At 40.5% G+C, this 19,535-nt stretch overlaps 1 protein-coding gene across 3 annotated transcripts in view; it reads right to left on the bottom strand.

Moving 5' to 3' along the window:
- The window catches only part of NRG3 (neuregulin 3), a 959,051-nt gene that overhangs the window by 55,083 nt on the left and 884,433 nt on the right, over positions 1 to 19,535 (bottom strand). For all 3 annotated transcript variants that reach the window (XM_050959091.1, XM_050959094.1, XM_050959092.1), the window contains exon 5: positions 5,790 to 5,892. In XM_050959091.1, coding sequence (XP_050815048.1) covers positions 5,790 to 5,892 — 103 coding nt within the window. The remainder of the gene's footprint in view (positions 1 to 5,789; positions 5,893 to 19,535) is intronic.

Below are 19,535 nucleotides of genomic sequence, written 5' to 3'. Positions count from 1 at the left end.
TACTGGTGACCCCTTTCACATAGCAAACTTCTGAGTGTGACCCCCCCTCATAAATTAAAAACACTTTTTTATATATTTAACACTATTATAAATGCTAGAGGCAAAGCAGGGTTTGAGGTGGAGGCTGACAGCTCAAGACCCCCAATAATAACCTTGTGATCCCCTGAGGGATCGCGACCCCCAGTTTGAGACCCCCTGGGTTAATTTAATTTTAGCACCCTGTGTCCACTAACATGCATGTGCTATTTTGAGCATTTCAGTTTTCACAATGTAGGCTCATCCCAGATTCTGGAACAAGCTCAAATGCTCAGTTTGTGGAGTATGTACATAAGCTATACTAAAGACAAATCCACAGTAACCGTCTCCAGCTTGTCAGGGACCCCATGGAGCCAGTCTCTAGGAAACAGATAAATTCATGGAAGTTAAGTCCATTAATGGCTATTAGCCAGGATAGGTAAGGAATGGTGTCCCTAGCCTCTATTTGTCAGAGGGTGGAGATGGATGGCAGGAGAGAGATCACTTGATCATTACCTGTTAGGTTCACTCCCTCTGAGGCACCTGGCATTGGCCACTGTCAGTAGACAGGATACTGGGCTGGATGGACCTTTGGTCTGACCCAGTGTGGCCATTCTTATGTTCTTATGTTCTAACCTAAATGAACTCAAAGTTATGGAGACAGATATGAGTCAAGGAAGCCAGCAGAGCATCAGAAGCCTGGAAAAATCTTTGACTGGAGGGGCTCAGGAATTTGGTCACAAGTTCACGAGGTTCACAAGTTTTGGATTTTTTTTGGTCATAAGCTGAGGAGGTTCACAAGTTTTGGATTTTTTTTAAGTGGAATTTTTTTATTGTTTCTTTAAACAATCAAACACAGCAAGCAGCAAATATTTGGCAACACTCTTCTGAAACCCCAAACCATGTTCACATTTTGGAAGACTAATTTCAGCTTTTCAATTAAAGAAAAACACAACAAATTTTGAAGAAAAGCAGACATTGTCTGTGATTTGTTCTGCTTTTTAAAAACCCCTAGTTTTTGATCCAAAAAAGTTTTGACGGAAAATATTTGTCCAACCCTTTTAATGAGCTTTAGTGCCTTTTAGCACTGGCTGATGCTGAGAACCAGTGATACCTTGTAAAGGTGACTTTAAAAGAACTTTTCTCAAAACTGGGTTTGTGCCAAGATGCAGAAGGTTTTTAAATGTTTCTTTTTCCCAGGGCAGCCCAGGGGGTGGGGGTGGGGCAAGTGGGGCAATTTGCCCTGGGCTCCACAGGGACCCCCATGAGAATATACTATTCTATAGTATTGCAAGTTTTTTTTATGGAAGGGGCCTCTGAAATTGCTTTGCCCCAGGCCCCCTGAATTCTCTGGGCGACCCTGGTCAGAAGCCACCTACTACTCACTTGTTGGACTCTACAACTATCAATAAACCATTTATTATAACATCTATATGACTTTTATAAACTATTTATAAATATATTCATATATTTATAGTCATATAAAATGTGATCAAAATAATGATAGCAAAACCGCTTACCAAAAGTAGCACAATATGATTAAATTTTTGGATAAAAATATATAATAATAAACAAAAATAATAAAATCCTAATTTTTATATTTATATAGAGAGAGAGAAAGAAAGAAACTCTGGGGCTTTCTTTCTGTATGGCTACATTTCTTCACTCACACAGTAATCTAAATACGCAGGGACATTCAACTAAGCTCTTGTAACATATAACATTTGGAATAAACTTAATTGGGAGTCTAAAAGCTTATTCACCAATCAAAAATGATCTACTATTTGACATTTTTATCCTATTTTATGAATATGGAACCTGGAGTTAATTATAGGTTTGTGTATATTAAATTCCTGCAACAAAATCTAAGATGTACTAGAAACTATAAAAGCCAGAAACAGCTGGTCTTGGTTGGTTACTACTTAAAGTTATTAGACAATTAAAATCATTATTTTGAAGTTATTTGCAAAACAAATGGATCTTCTTTCTATTTTACAGATGTTCTGCTAACAGATGGTATAAACTGCTGTTATTTTTGCCCTTCAGTCAGAAATGATAATTCAAGGCATCAGTGTCCATACAAATCAAAATGATACAGAACAGTCCAGGTTCTGTTTGCAGTAGCCTCCCTCTATGTTTAACTCTTAAAATACTTCTCTGATAACCCCCAAATGAAGACTTTGAAGGACAGATTGGCAAATGAGTGTCTTTTAATTCCTCTGGCAATATATTTTAAAGGTTTTGTTTGGTTTTTAAATATCTATATTGAAAATACATAGAGAAATATCATATGAGGCCAGCAGCAGGAACTGTGTAATAGTCAGGTTAAGTAACTCTAGATTTTATTCAAGTAAATATTATTTTTTCTAACACTATCAGAGATTCTCTGAGACACAAGGTGGGTGACGTAATATCTTTTATAAGACCTACTTCTTTTGGTAAAAGAAACAAGCTATTGAGCTTCACAGAGCTCTTCTTCAGGTCAGATCAGAGATTCTCTAACTTTTAGGGACATTTTAATTTTCTGGACATGCCATAAATAAATCTAAATATTACCCTACATACAATGATATGTGGTCCTAGGGCTCTGAATGTGTGGGGAGGGCAAAGCAAGGGAGAGCCTCCACTGTGACTGGGAACTACCCTTTCAGAGAAGGGGGTCCCTTGGGTTACCGCTAACAGAGGTGAAGCTGACAGTGTGATTCCAACAGAGCCAGGCCACAAGGGAATAAGAACAGATTCACAGGGGGCAAAGAATCAGGGTGTTGGCTGCTTCCATGTAGATGGCCCTGTGGCTACAGTGGATCCTCCAGAATATGCTGGTTTTGGAGAAGGGAGTCAAATCCATGATGCGTCCAGCCATCAATGGAAAGGTTTGGACAACACTCTGAAAGGACTCCAAAACCTACAGGGCTCCATCCAGCTTCTTCTCCATCTCTGATCAGGTCCAGCCATTTCCACACATCCATGATGTCTCCAAAGACTGCCTGCCTCCTTCAGACCTGTGGGCAAACCCTGCACCGCCACATGTCTGTGTAGCTACATGGCCTCTGATGCCTCTCCTGCAGTCTAAGCCAGGAGGTGGGACTATGTCACAGATTTACAAGAAGTAAAAAGAGGAGGCCAGTTAGGGAATTCAATTTCTGATACAGTGTGATAGTGCTGGAGTCAGATGTAGCTATCTTTGGAAAATTAGGGATGGCACTCTGGCTGGTGGGTTTGTTTTGTTTTTGTGGTGCGTAAGGCCTCTGGGAAATGGGACTGTAGCCAGACACACCATTCACATAGGATTTACAACAACAAATTCCATGTAAGGTATATAAGGGGCCCACTGGAGCAATTTGCTCTGGACATCAAGGAAGAGTTAAGTTCATTCACCTGCAATCATCAGTAACAGTACTATTCCATCTCTCCAATTATCTCTAAGCTTATCCCAGGTCCTGGCACAGAAACCCTGTTCCTTCCCCATCCCAGCTTCAGCCCTTCCCAATCCCCTGAATCATGATTCAGACTCACAAGTCTGTGGACAAATTGTAGCAACCAGAGCTCCCACAAATAAGTCACCATCCCAGCTCTTTCCCATGAACTGTAATGGATTGGAGTGCTGATCTGATCTAGATTCCCACCATCCTTCCACAGTGGTGCAAAGGGGGACACAGAGTTAAGTAACTGTTTGTGTTTTGTTTTGTTTTTTTGAGGAGAGAGGCATGTTTCTCTCATTGTTCCCATTGGCTGTATCCATGTCCTTCCAACTCAGCATTTAATTCCTCTTTCTCTCAGCATCCATTCCATGATCAAGCTGAATTCCCAATCCCATTTTGGAAGGACAGCAATTCCTTGCAGAGTTGAGGTATGAGTTAAACCTTGCTTTCTATGGCAAGGCTACATGCTGCACTCAACAATTTTCACTACGAAGTATCAGAGGGGTAGCCATGTTTGTCTGGACCTGTAAAACTAGCAAAGAGTCCTGTGGCATCTTGTAGACTAACAGACGTATTGGAGCGACGAAATGGGTATTCGCTCTTGAAAGCTCATGCTCCGATACATCTGTTAGTCTATAAGGTGCCACAGGACTCTTCGCTGCTTTCACTACGAAGAAGTTCTATATGAAAAGAGGACCTAGGAGAGAAAAGTTCCACTTCTTCTCCCACTATATCCTTCTGACCAACACCACATTCAGACTTTGGGTTCAAGGCATACTCTGGAAAAATTAATGTAGCAAATCAGAGTGAATGGGGTTCAATGAAATTTGAGTATCAGAGGGGTAGCTGTGTTAGTCTGGATCTGTAAAAGCAGCAAAGAATCCTGTGGCACCTTATAGACTAACAGACATTTTGGAGCATGAGCTTCGTCAGATGCATGGCTCTTACTTTGCATCTGACGAAGTAGGTATTCACCCACGAAAGCTCATGCTCCAGAACATCTGTTAGTCTATAAGGTGCCACAGGATTCTTTGCTGCTGATGAAATTTGAACCAACTTCAGCCTTCACCTGAAACTCAAATCAAAACTGTCTTGAAGTTTGAAAAACCTTTTTTAACTTTTACTATTTTTTTTCTATTTTCATACAATGTTTGTGCACGTCCTGATTTCAGCTGAAAACAGAAATGACAAAACATTATAAAGGAGGCAGTTTTGATGAGATTTTGCAAACACAAGAGGTTTGGATCAGCATCCAGGTACCTTCTCTGAGGTGATTACAACTTAAATTAGACACATAACTTAACAAACAGTATTAAAAGATAACAGTTGAGAGGAGAGGAGAGAAAAAATTAAACAATGGAAAGAGAATACAGCTGTTTGGAAAGCATTTTATTACCCGGGATGGACATTGTATAGGCTGCCTTCATATATTTCTTGCTTGTTACTATGTTATTTTGTTAGATGAACTATTCACAAACTATTGTCCATAGATGCTAGTGATCTATCAACACTTGTTGGTGGGCTGCGAAGATGTAGCTGTATGTTTCTGCTAATTATGTTCCTTGTTTCCAGCTGACAGAAACAGAAGGGGAGTGAAGGGAGGGGAGATGAAATGAAACACAAAAGGAGGCAGTATGAAGGACAAAAAAAATTATTGTCCTATAATATTGCACTGGATTTACACTGGTGGAACTGAAATCAGAATATGCCTATAAACATCTTAATGCTGAAAATTCAAGGAAGCGAGCATTTCCTGTCACTTCAAGGGAGACAAAGTCTGTCCTTTGCTGATATCAGAAAAAAAGAACACATAGCACTTGTAAAGCCTAATTTTGTGTGTAGACTTGGGTACAGGGCCTTCTGAGATCACTGTGGAGAAACTTGCTGTTCTAGACTCTCTTTAGCAGGGCCAGCTCCAGGCACCAGCATTCCAAGCAGGTGCTTGGGGTGGCAATCTGCAAGGGGCGGCAGTCCGTGTGTTTTTGCCGCCCCGAGCAGTGCGCCAAATTGCCGCCGGAGATGGCGGGGGCAGTCTGTGTGCCATTAGGGCGGCATGTGCATTTTGGTGGCAGATTCTATGTTAGCTGCCCGCGGCGGCAATTTGGTGGCTTCTGTCTTCCGACTAAAGACAGAAGCTGCTGCTGAATTGCCACCGCTGCGGAAACGCGAGTGACGCCCTAATGGCACATGGACTGCCCCCGCCATCCGCGGCGGCAATTCGGTGCACTGCTTGGGGCGACAAAAACAGTAGAGCCGGCCCTGCTCTTTAGAGACATTACCAGTTTAAAACATGCTGGAAAGCCATGGAATAAGACAGACTAGACAATAAACATGCTAGATGAAGGCTCTTACTTTGTTTTGAAGTAGAACGCAGCACAGAGCATGCCCACTATGACTATGCCAAAGACGATACAGGAAATAGACAGGACCTGGCGTTGGTACACCTCTTCGCTCTCTGTGGACAGTAAAATTGAGAATTATGATAGCATCAAAAACAATATTTGTGAAAAAAATGGTTGTCAGTATTTTATTATCTTAACAAATAGACAAATTTCAGAGATTTGGGAGTTTGGTTCAGCTAAGCACTCAGGAGTTTTGATGCTCCTCTGTGGTCTAGAAAACAGTTAAGAAAATTTACAGTAACATGGCCTCTCATGAGATTTCTTGCTAATGGTTCTCAAAGACACTGCAAAACATATAGTTAGAAAGACCAAGGATGTTTAATTTTATCTTTGGCTTCAGTAGTAATTTCCAGTCTTATCAGAATCATTCTGAATATCTCGGTGGTTAAAGAACCTGGGCCTAAAGACATAGCCAGGACTGAGCAACGCTTATTAAGTTTCACAAGGCTCACTAGAATTCAAGCATTTTTCTAACCGAAAAATGAAGTTAGTTTTTTTTTTTGACTAAGTGGTACTACGATCTCTTGCTTTCCATGTCATGCCTTGAATTCCAAACTTACAAACAACATAAAACACAGAGTGATTTACAGTGCTATTTTAAAAAAATCAGTAGAGCTGGATAAAATCCAAAGACTGTGATGCTACTTTCATGGAAGCTTCTTAAAGTAATACTTGATAAACTTTATCATTCTCTAATTAATTTGAAAGCAGAAACTGAATTGAAATAAACAAACTAGCAAAACAAGAAAAGTTTTGAGTGCAAACATCAGCTGGTTAATATACAACTGGAACTCCACATATTGAGGTTGATCAATAGCTCTTTAAAAGTAAGGCTTCCCCTCCCCAGCTTTCCTCTCCAGGCTGGCAAGGTGTCAAACAGCTTGGTTCATATCATTATCCCTTAACATATTGCAAGAGAAGATAAGGGCACAAGACTGCAGGAAAATATGCAGATATAGAAATATCTCAATGCCAAAATAGGTTTTCTGATGTGGTTTGGGGAGAACACAGAGGTGATATATGCAAGTGAGTGAGATTGTTTATGTCTGTAATAGAGCTGACTGAAATTTTTTGAACATAAAGGAGGGGTGTGTTTTTTGTCAAAAAGGGAAAAGGCATGCTACAAGCAATGTGTGATCCATAGACAAACCCAGCTTTCCTTTCTGGGTTTAAAGTCTTTCAGTGCAGACTAACATCAGCAGGAGTTACTAATACCAGACTCAATCCTGCTACCCTTACATGTGTTGAGTAAGGTGGTACTGAACCATAGAAGGAGTAGTAGAATTGGGAGAATGGGAGTTAAAAAACACAAAAGTGATTCTCTTTCAAGACAGTACATACCTAAAAGTAAAACCGTAGATCATGACTTGTACAAAATATCAGCGTAGTGATATATTATGTAGTATTGACAGAGCATTGCTAGTTGTTGAAGACTGCACACAGACAGCATTCCTCACAGTATAGATTGCTAGTTATTCAGGGGTAAGAATTTTAACACGTCCCCTCCTTGGCAACTCTATTTTACCATTACTAACCACCTTTAAACCTTAAACATGGCCATTTATTACTTTAAAGGTCTTTGCCTGGGTCCTCTTTCTCCTTGTAATAATATATTGTCATTAGGGCTGTCAAGCGATTACAAAAATTAATCATGACTAATTACGTTGTTAATAATAGAATACCATTTATTTAAATATTTTTGGCTCTTTTCAACATTTTAAAATATATTAATTTCAATTACAGAGCACAAAACAAAGTGTACAGTGATCACTGTATATTTATTTTTATTACAAGTATTTGAACTGTAAAAATAAAAGAAACATTTTTCAATTCACCTAATACAAGTACTGTAGTTCAGTCTCTTTATCATGAAAGTTGAACTTATAAATATAGAATTATATGCAAAAAAAACTGCATTCAAAAATAAAACAATGTAAAACTTTAGAGTGTACAAGTCCACTCAGTCCTACTTCTTGTTCAGCCAATCATTCAGACAAACAAGTTTGTTTACATTTGCAGGAGATAAAACTGCCAGCTTCTTGTTTACAATGTCTCCTGAAAGTAAGAACAGGCATTCACATGGCACTGTTGTAGCTGGTGTCGCAAGATATTTATATTCCAGATGCCTAGGTCGCCTAATGGGTTGCACTGGCCCTGGGAACTACAGGAGCCTTTCCCACTGGAGTGAAAAGCAGAAAGGGAGGCATAGCTTGGGCTAGTAGAGAGCTGAGTAGGATACATATCCCCAGTTTACTCACATAAGCAGTGCCTCACCATCTACTGTGTTCCTCATACCTGTGCTATGGGAGCTAGCTATGTAAGCTCTCTATACACCACTGAAAGGAGTGTGCTGTGCAGACATATCCCATTACAGTAAGTTCAGAAATGTAATAAACTTTTATAATAATATCTCTAGATATGGCTCTCACGGGGCAGATCTAAATCATATTTTGAGTCAAGGTTCAACTCTGTATTTCTTTTAAACAAACTGTTTTGCCAGTATCTCCTCAGTGCTTATCTAAACCCCTAGAAGTCTGTGGAACTGGGCACTAGGTTCACAAATATACAAGTTCCTTAGCCCTCTTTCCTGTTACTTTTTGAAATACAGGAATCATAACAATACTAGGCATGCTGCATTCTGTGGTACTAAACTTGTTTGCCGTTAATGTGCTAATCTTAAAATCCTCACCAAGAACTTTCCTGTTTCTTTTGCTACTTGTTTCAGAAATTGTGTGTTTCATCTGGATGTAGTAACCTCATTTCTGTTTTCTTTCCTACCCTTGTTGTGTTATTTGAAATTGTAATTTCTGTCCTCATCAAAAAAAAGTTTCAATGATAATTTTTTTCAATTTTAAAATGGAGTTTTCTCAATTTTTTTTGCTTTTAAAATGATTGAAATAAAAAAATGGGGTAATATGATTTTTTTTCATTTAAAAATTATTGCACATCTCTTCTTTCTCTCTCTCTCTCCTTTAACCTCACCTCACTAGAAAAGTTAGGGAAAAATAAAGAAGTTAAAAGAGAAAGTAACATTCTCTCTAAGTGAGAAAAATGAAAATTTTCACACAAAATTTTGAATGAAAACAAAATTAGTATGAAAAAACAACAATTTTTAACAGGTCTACTTACTATGTGTTTTCACATTGTCTGGAAGAATGGGGAGCCTCTAGTTGCTACTATAACACAAAAACAGACAGACACACACCTATATGGTGCTTCCCTCTGTATTTCCATATTTACATACCTTGTTAAATAAGCTACCATAATTATACTCTTAAAAGAAATACTCTAGGTAGTTGCCACATCATCTAATTAGCAAACAAGAAAAGATCCATAAGCTATAAACCAACACATCAACCAATATAATTATTTCTGCTAAAGAGTTACAGTAAGTCCATTTAGAGTTTACATAGTATTTGAGTATCAGAGGGTAGCCGTGTTAGTCTGGATCTGTAAAAGCAGCAAAGAATCCTGTGGCACCTTATAGACTAACAGACGTTTTGGAGCATGAGCTTTCGTGGGTGAATACCCACTTCCTCAGATGCATGTACATCTGACATGCATCTGAGGAAGTGGGTATTCACCCACGAAAGCTCATGCTCCAAAACGTCTGTTAGTCTATAAGGTGCCACAGGATTCTTTGCTGCTTTTACATAGTATTTGAATAATATTCCAGAATACTCAAGAAAATACACCCTTGCTGGAATGAAATAGGAAAGCATTGTGATTCAGAGCATTTTGTTTAATGAAAAGTGTGGAAAGAAGGCATTTCCTAAAATGTAAGAACCAGACAAAATCACTGAGGACAATAGGCACTGTGGGTCCTGGAGACCAAATCCTGCTCACCTTATGCAACATTGAATCAATTTCTCAGTTTTTACGTTATCTATCTTTTCTCCCTTTAATTCCCAGAGAAGATACATGACTCTCCCCTCACCTTCTGTCACCTCACCCCACTTAGCCTGACTTTAAACTGCTTACAAGGCTACGGATCTTCTCTGAACTTATCCCATATGTTACTATTGCCATCAAACTCAAAATGATTGTCAGTGATCCATAAACGTAACTCTTTTTCCAACACTCACTACTACATGCCATGTAGTCACATTTCATCCTGTCGGGTACTGAACAAAATGCATATAACATCCCAGAAAGTACAGTAGTCTTGTTTCTGAGTCTCTTCTGCTATGTTAAATCCACTCTTAAAGATTCTGATCAAAACTTACACAGGGACTTAACGTTTTGCTCTGTGAGTAGACTCACTGATTTAACTTAGGCTACTGAATGTGTGGAAATGGAGCACTCACTTAAGTCTTTGCAGGACCAGGGCCTAAGACTGACAACCTATTTGTCTCAATATTGTCAGTTCTAAAAAATATTGTTTCTGTTGTGTAAATGAGATAAATTATGCCTTCATATACCAGCACTTTGTAATGAAAAGGAAGAACATTGTTGCAAAGCCTTAGAGAACACCATACATGATACTGACTGTGTGACTGGGACAAAAATAGATGTACTATGACTCATTTAATTAAAACAGATTGTGCTGCATTTGTAAGTAAATAAACCAATATGGGCATTGCTGCCCATGCCTGTGAGATGCTTTTAATCTCATGCATGTTTAGGAATTTACTGGAATATCTTTGGAAAATATTCCACAAAACAACTATGGAGAACCACCTTGTGCATACGAGCTGATAAAATTATAGAGAAACAGTAATTCATCAAAGTATTCCCCTTGGACTTCCTACGTCAGTGGCGATCAAATCAAATCAAATAGGCCCACAAACATCCAACAGAACAATTAACTAATAAAATAAGAGAACTAAAAAATAAAGATATTTATTTCATTTATTCATTTTAAAATAAAATGTGTTAGGTAGTATTTACTTAAGATTTGGTTTTTAATTTTAAATATACATGTACGTTTATATTCACATTGTAATTTCTCCTAGAAATAGTAAACCTTATAAAATCTGTTATCTTCCTCACTCCCATCGTAAACAGACATGCCGGGGTTTGCTGAAGATAACTGCATGCTATCAGACAAATTTTAAAAAAAATAAAAGCCTCATATTTTCTCATTGTTATGTCTGACATGCACTTGCTTCCCAAGTGTTTTTTCTCATATAAATGCCAAAGCAAATTATGTTAAAAAAAATTCTATGCTTTAGTCTTCACCACATAAATGCCAGGAAATTCAGAGCTTATTCATCTTCACTCCTAAGAAGCATGACTCAGAATAGAAGTAGCAGCATGATATAATGGATAGCCCATAAACAATTCTAGATTGTTTTAATAAATTGTGGGCTGATTTTCTCTGTCCTTTTTGTGGGTATGCATAGAGGGGGACATGATACAGGCAAACTCGTCCCTTAAACAATTTCCACCATTATCTTCCTACATCTAAAAGGCAAAAAAGAAAAAAGAAGTGAAATTTAATATAGAGTAGAACCTCAGAGTCACAAACACCAGTGTTACAAACTGACCAATCAACCATACACTTCATTTGGAACTGGAAGTACACAATCATGCAGCAGCAGAGACAAAAGAAAAAGAAAAAGAAAAAAAAAAGCAATACAGCACAGTACTGTGTTAAATATAAACTACTAAAAATAAAAGGGAAACAGAATTTTTCTTCTGCAGAGTAAAGTTTCAAAGCAGTATTAAGTCAATGTTCGGTTGTAAACTTTTAATAGAATAGCCATGTTTTGTTGAGAGTTATGAACATTTCAGAGTTACGAACGAGCTCCATTCCCGACGTGTTCCTAAATCTGAGGCTCTGCTGTCTCTCTGAAAATATAGGTACTCTAGGAGTGAAAATGCTGACAGTCCCAGCAGCTCCACAATGGCAAGAGCAGCTGCTTACTGTAACATGGTATTTTGATTTACCCTTTTTCAAACACCAAAGTTGTAATTCTGACGCTAAACTGATTTTAAATTTGGTTCCCTATAAACTAATCATTTCCTTTGGTTTCAGGGCAAGTTTCGAATTTGTGTCAGGTACAATCGGCTCTCAAATCTAACTAGCATTATAAGCTTTCATTAGGTAGTTTCAATGTAATAAATTCATTAAATCTTAGATCTGAAATAGCTTCATAGACAGTTAATGGGATCAAGAGGTGACTCGTTCTTTACCAAAAAAAATGGCTGATATTACTGATTAGGAGTTTTCATGCATTGACATTCCATCACTAAGACAACATGATTCCATTATCAGGCTTAACCATTCACATTCAATTTTAGCTAAGAGCGATAATGTCATTCCTTATTAGTGAAATTCATTATCTGAGTCCAATCAGGCTTGTTTTAGTTTGTTGTTTTCCTTCATGAAAAATTCAGTCTTAACGTTTGTCATGCAAATTCCATGTACCAGTGAACAAATACTTGCCATTATCCATACAAATGGTCTTGGCCTATTAAACGGCTTTCTTGAGCTTTAATAGCAATAATAAGAATTATGTTTAGGTGACTGCGTGTGTGTGTGTGTGTGTGTGTGTGAGAGAGAGATTTTCCACACAATGCGGGTCCTACTTTTGATTTATTTAAATGAGAGGTGAGTTACAATATAATCTGAAGAAAAAAGCCCAGCTAACTTCCAAACAGGATACTGCCTGCTACCTGTGAGAAAAAAACGATAAATGGCTAGCAGAGACTATTTTTCCTAATGTCCAACTATTAAGTTGGACATTAAGAAAAACTTCCTAACTGTCAGGGTGGGTTAAGCACTTGGAATAAATTGCCTGGAGAGGTTGCGGAATCTCCGTCATTGGAGATTTTTTGAGCAGGTTAGACAAATACCTGTCAGGAATGGTCTAGATAATACTTAATCCTGCCATGAGTTCAGGGGACTGGACTAGAAGACCTCTTGAGGTCCCTTCCAGTTCTATGATTCTTTAAGCAGTATCAGCACCTACAGAGTTTTTCTAGCCAATGTGCACAGTGATTTGAACAAGCCTGAGTTGAGAGGGATAGACTGGCCCCGGAAATCTGATATGCTAAGAGTTACCTAACAAGTCTGGCAAATCACCTATATTTTTGTCTGCTCTAAAACACTAGTAACCATTTTAATTAATAATATCTTAGCCACCATCAAGGATAGGAACTAAGGTTATACTGGAAAATATGTGCTATCTTCTGGAATTCCTGCTATTTCTGCCTGGAAACTGATTAGCTTATATTAGCACCATCTCAGGATACTCACAGCATATCTTACTTCAGATTCATCCTTACACATTCCTCAGACAGGGTAAGGCATTGGGAGCAGAATCAGAGATGTTCCCAACATTCCAAAAGAAGCAACATATTTCTTCCAAAGGGGCAGCAGTATAACTGGAATGTGGGGAGTCAGGAACAGGGGCTGCACAGATTCTGTAGCATTTGTCAACTCCCACCAGATGCACCAGCAGAAGAATGCTGACCAAAAGTTCATGTTTAACTTACCAAAACTAACCCTCGCTAATCAGTAAGACAAACATGGGAGGTAGAGATTGGGGCTCAGGCCTACAGAGTGAATGCTCCTGATTGCCATATTTTGAAATACTGTTTCCTTCTACTCTTTGCCTAAGATGGCCGGCATGATGACATGTAGGGAGTGGAAGAGGAGAGTATAGATACTGATGAACAGGGACATCAAAATCTTAGTGGTTAAGATAAGGAAAAAAACTCCTTGTTCCTTGGTGGCTGTGAAAGGAAGCTTCCACTTTAACACCTTAATTTCCTTCTCCACACTTACAAAGGGTTCATGCTGCATGAAGGAGAACGATGATGATGTTGAAAAGCAGAGCAGAAAGGCTGCAGGGACTGATCCCTCTCGCACCTCCCTTAGGCAACCAGCATCGTCAGGGTCCTGAGCTGTGTGGAAAGCCTAGCATAGCCAAAAGCCTCTCAGCACAGGCAGCACCAGCAGGAATGAGTCATCCACCCGGCAGAGGCTGAATGATGCCAATGCACCAGTAACAGTAAAGTCAACTGCAGGAGCACACATGAGAAAGACTCTCTGTGGGACAGTTGGAGGACTTGGGATTCATGTTCAGCTCCCTAGAATTCCAGATGGTACAGTGAAAGGGTATCGCCATACCCTACTGCTCCGCCGGCCAGGGTAGAACAGCTAAAAAGTGCTTTGTGGAGTGTGTGCTATCACATAGCCTGAATCGCTCATCCGTACTCAGATGAGCAGGCAGAATCAGGCCCACAAAGAGGTGTTTATTATCACAGGTACCTGCCGTCTAGCATCTGCACCAGGCAGTGTTTAGCATAGTAGATGTAATTGTGACTGGCAGGCAAAGGTCTGACTCCATGAGTGCCACGGAGAGAATCACAAGACCACTCTGAGTGATAACGGAGCCTGTAGTGAGGTGAACAAGTGTACAGGACAGCGGAAATGAAGAAAACATGGAAGGACTCTTCTGATGTTAAATCAGTTTCCACAGCATGCAACAAGTCAAACCAGCCAGCCAGTGTTTCAACAGGATGCATGCTGCCTTTGTGTGGCATCGTTGACCATTGTCATCCAGAGGCTTTGAAAACATCTGAAATGGTTTTGGAAGGCACTTCCACAATATTGTCACTCGGCGTGAACTGTGAAGGTTTCACACAGCTCTTATTGAGAGAGGATTTACAGGATTCCCTCAGCCATACCCATACATTAGGATCTACTTGGAATGTAGATCTGCAAAAGGTCCTGAAAGCTTTTCTTCGCAAAGAACTCCATCTATGTGTGTGTGTGTGCACGCACAGAAATGTTATCAACTTGCATTAAGTTATTCCAGTTAGTGTAATTTCTTTTTTTTAATGCCCTAGTTGCTGAAATCATGTGATTGCATCACAATCTCAGTTTACATTTAAAACGAAAACAGCAGAAAGTTTCTAGCCTCCATAGTTATGAAGAAAAGTTTGAAAACATGAACCATAAAGGCTCAAATACCAGAAGGAAAATAAAAAAAGGAATCAACTTTTTTTTTAAGTTTCATAATTTTAAGTCACTTTCATGGTTCCTGGAGATTGACTCATGATTTTGGGAATGGCTGTGGCTGGCAGTAGCCTATATACAGACACACATGCACCACAGACACACACACTATTTGACTGATCTTTCAACTCTTTCAACTGAGCTTTCTTCAGAGATAAAGAGTTATCTCTTGTTCTCTCAGCAGAAGGTTGTAAAGTCCAGAACTCTGTTTTACTCTTCCACTGGAACTGTCAATCAACCAGCCTTCCCCACCCCTTTTTTTGGCTGTCTCTCAGCAGCTCTTTTTTGCCTCCCTGACATCTCTCTTCCATCCTACCTCTTTCATTTTTATTTTATCTTCTTTGTGCTCTTCTGCTTTTTTTATTACACTTCCTATTCCCTTTTATCTTCCTGCCATTTCCTTAATCCTCTGGGAGAGATGATCAAAGGCACAAATGGCAGTTAGGTGCCTAACATCCACAAAGACAAAGGGAGTTAGGTACCCAACTACTATTTTTGTCTTTGAAAATCTTCCTTTTTAAATTTTCTTTTCCTGGCCAAGATCAGCACATAAAGATTTAAAATAGAGAAACTTACTTGTGATATTAATTTTTCTCCTGCATCAAACTGAGATTCAGTTTAACTAGTTTCCCTCCGAAAATTCTATTCACAAAGGCTCAGCTGGGCCTGCAACTTCACATAGGCCCTATGTTGCTCAGCTTTGCTACTATGATGATATATGCAATAAGCCGCGAAAGCGCCATTTAGGTACACTTTACTGACTCATACAGATGCGTTTCACTTCCTGTGTGTGTTATTGCTGAACGTATTATGATTGTTTTATTTACCTGTTTAAGGTCTAATACAAATCCCACTGAAGTTAATGGTACTTTTTTCATTGACTTTAACTGGTTTTGGATCAGGTGCACAATCATTATGTAACCCTTCTGCCCCTCTGAGTTGGCAGCAACAAGGGCCGGGTTCAGTATCCAGGGGTTCCGTTTCAGTAACACAATGCATAACCGGCTCGAGCCCCCACCCAGTGACCTGGGACACTCACATACCACACACCCCTGGGCGCCTCTAGGAGGCAATACTTCCCCTCTCGCAAGCATGGAGTCTGAGTGTAGCAAAATCTTTTTAATAAAGGAAGGAATCAATGCGGCATCCCATTGGAGAAACACCACAAACAGGGTTATAACACAAACAATAAACAAAAACCCACCTCCAAGTACGTTTGGCACTGTCCTTTTTCCCCTTAGGGTTTTAAGTCCAATCACCCCGAAGTCCAACAACCCAAAAGTCTCTGGTCAATGCCACCCCAGAGTTCGAGAGTTTATCTGTAGAGGTCCCTCCCCCCAGCCTGGGTAGAAAGGGGCACCTTATGTGGTTCGGGGCCAACTGCCCTGCCTCTCCGTGGGTTCTGCTTCCGCCTCCTCCACGAACTGCTCCGCTTTACCAGCTGCCCCACTCTGCTCCTCCAGCCGTCCTCAGAAACTGCTCCGCTCCACCAGCTGCTCTGCTCCATGAGCTGCTCTAGTTCTCCCTGCAAACTGCTCAGCTCTGTTCGCTCTGTGGGCCGCTCCACCTGTCCCACAGCTACTCCGCTCTGCCAGCCGCTCCGCTGCCACCAGCTGTCCCGTGATCCGCTCCAGCCGTCCCCACAACTGCTCCACTCCACTAGCTGCTCGGTTCCACAGTATAGCTTCAGGCTCCCCTACTAGTTAGCACGGTACTCAGTGCTCTCAGCTCAGTAATTTCAGCTCTTTAGTGATTTCAACTCTCAGTGATCTCAGCTCTTAGTAGGGGAGCCCCAGTGCTAGTGCACCATTAGCCCAAAGTGAGCAAAGAATCCTGTGGCACCTTATAGACTAACAGACGTTTTGGAGCATGAGCTTTCGTGGGTGAATACCCACTTCTTCAGATGCATCTGAAGAAGTGGGTATTCACCCACGAAAGCTCATGCTCCAAAACGTCTGTTAGTCTATAAGGTGCCACAGGATTCTTTGCTGCTTTTACAGATCCAGACTAACACGGCTACCCCTCTGATACTATTAGCCCAAAGTGAGTTCAGCTCAGTAACCTGTATTTAGATTCTTGAGGGAATAAAAAAATCAACTCTGACATTCTACAGTGGAGAGAGAAGGGGGGTGGAAATGGTGCTTCTGGCTCCAAAAGGAGACTGCACCAGCAGGCACAGATACCTGTCCCCAGCCTCTCTCAATTCACTGGGTTTGGAACCCATGTCCCTTGTCTAGCAAGTACCACCCAACTGAGGGTGAGTCATTTGTCACCAAGCAGTCCAACAGCTCGGCAGTCTGGGATAGGGTAGGCGTGCCTATGCAAATACATTCTCTGAAATTCTTTCCACCAGATGTCAGGGTAGAGCTTATCCTGACTCTGCTTACAATTACATTCTTTGTATTTTTAAGAAACACTGTTTAAAAGTGTTTTGTGATACCTTTGCTATATAAAAGATACTACATGATACACTCCCTTTTATCTGAAAGTCTTTTATCTCAACCTCCACATTATCTGAATCCTTTCCTTGTATCTCATACTGGAGGTAAGGAGCTGGCGAAGGATGAGCCCCTGGCCGCAGGGGAAGCCTCCCTATTGCTTAATGGCTCCTGTAGCATTTCAGGGATCCCTCCACTGTCCCAGTGTTGTGGAAATGAGTGAGTGGGGCTGTGACAGTGGACATGGAGCTGCTGCAGGGCCAATGACACCCAATCCCTGCAGGTTCAAGGGTTGGAAGGGAGGCGGTGGTCCCGCAAGGCAGAGCAGAGACCCTGACCACGACCGTGAGGATGAGGAGGAAGGATGAGCCCTGGCAATGGGGGAGGCATTCCTGCTACTGAATGGCTGCTGCCCTCTCTGTTATAGGAACTCCTGATTACCTATATACAACCCGCGTCCCCCTTGCTATCTGGATAATTAGGAAAATACTGTATATGCATAAGAATGAACTTATATTAATTTTGACACATGAGGTTTGATACTTGAATGTTGCCTTAACTGGTGGTGCTTGTTTTGTGATTGTAAGCCCCATGATGGGCATCAGATCGGCTAACATCCAGCATATCACTGCCTGCGTTGCCATGTTGGTATATGGTTTTATTTCCAAATGTCACAATGCACATAACCCACAAACCTGTGCCACTGCAAGTTGTAAGAGAATACATTAATACAAACCTCACCCATATATCTTACGGAAATCTCACCTCATTAGCCCATTTGCTACAGATTGCTAATATGCAACAGTTGACTCAAATCTACTACTACCAACAAAAGGAAAGATGCCAAAAATAAATTTGACAGATACTACTGATGGTTATGCTGTCACTGACCCATCAAGTCAAACTACAATATTTCCCTGCTGCTGTCTTTAGTTCTACTGTTGCTGTTATACCTAGGATGCCTGAATTGATGCTGATAGTTAATGAAAACACAGGGTTAGCACTAAATGGGAACTTGTGACGATGACTCTGCTACCACTGAAAAATGTCTACGTCCCTTTGTCTCTCCTCCTCTTCCACGACTAAAACAGAAGCATATTGCACTACCTGAGTGTGTCTTTTACAGTCTCAGGAAAAACAAGAGAGAAGGTGTGATTAATTCCTCCAAGACAGATTTTTATTAGATCATGTTCGGATTAATTCCCGAAGTGGCACTGTTGTAGATAAACCAGTGGAAGTTATATTATTTAGACACAGCTAGTTCTAAATAGGTCTCTACGTGCAACAGGAAGGCATGTCTAATTAGCTGCTCTCTTCTTATTCCAAATCCCAACTCCTTAACCTAACCCTTTCTTCCATAGAATGGGAGCCAAAATGCGATTAGGAGCTGAAGAGACTGAATTGCAAGGAAAGATTAGTGCTAGATTGTGCCAAAGAGGCACCATACTGCATACAAGGTATTGTGGAATTGCACTCATCCAGAGGCCACTCCCTTCCTAAGCACCCAGTTGTGCGTGTGTATGCAGCCTGCTCCACTGGTGAGGCCAGCTCGTGATTGTCCCTGGGCCTGTCCCACACTTAGCACAGGGCTAGTCACAATCTGGAACAGATATCAGGAGAAAAACTTCTTGTCAGTAGTACATAGTAGGCTACAGAATAACATCCCAAGGAAAGTAGTGGAAACCCCATTGCTTGGCACATTTAAATCTACACAGGACAAAACACTAGACAATGGGCAAAATGAAACAATCCTACGCTGGTAGAGAAAATATTTAAGCCAATAGGGTAACTTTTACAAACCAAGCTCCTCCTTTACCCCTGGAGGTGTTGTGCCTGATGAGGGATAATGCACCCAGGAGTTTATGCTGAGCCTTGGCAGCAGCACCATAAGTCCACTAACATAGGTGTTGGCTTTAAGACACAATTAAATCCTTAGCCTGTGAGAATGGCCAGCCAGTAACATTCTCTATACACTCACATTGAGAGAGCTACTAAAAGCATTTGGCAGTGACTACAGAGAGCAAGCTGTCAAACACACAGCTACTTGCATGTTAATTTCTGTATGCATACCATGATGCATCAGTTACAGCACAGACTATACTAGCACACCCAATAGGTGCAGCGCAAACTTTATTGGTAAAAAAAAAACAAAACATGAAGATAAATAAATAAATAAAATAATTCTTGCTTGGTCAAAACTTCATGCAACTTCTGCTAAATTATAAAAGCAATGATAGGTCAATTGCAGTCCCTCCCCTCCCATCCCCTCCCAACCCCCCTCCCAAAA

The sequence above is a fragment of the Gopherus flavomarginatus genome, chromosome 6, assembly GCF_025201925.1.
Source record: "Gopherus flavomarginatus isolate rGopFla2 chromosome 6, rGopFla2.mat.asm, whole genome shotgun sequence".
Lineage (NCBI taxonomy): Eukaryota > Metazoa > Chordata > Testudines > Testudinidae > Gopherus > Gopherus flavomarginatus.
The sequence above is the reverse complement of the archived record's forward strand: the minus strand, read 5'-3'. Positions and strand labels throughout refer to the sequence as shown.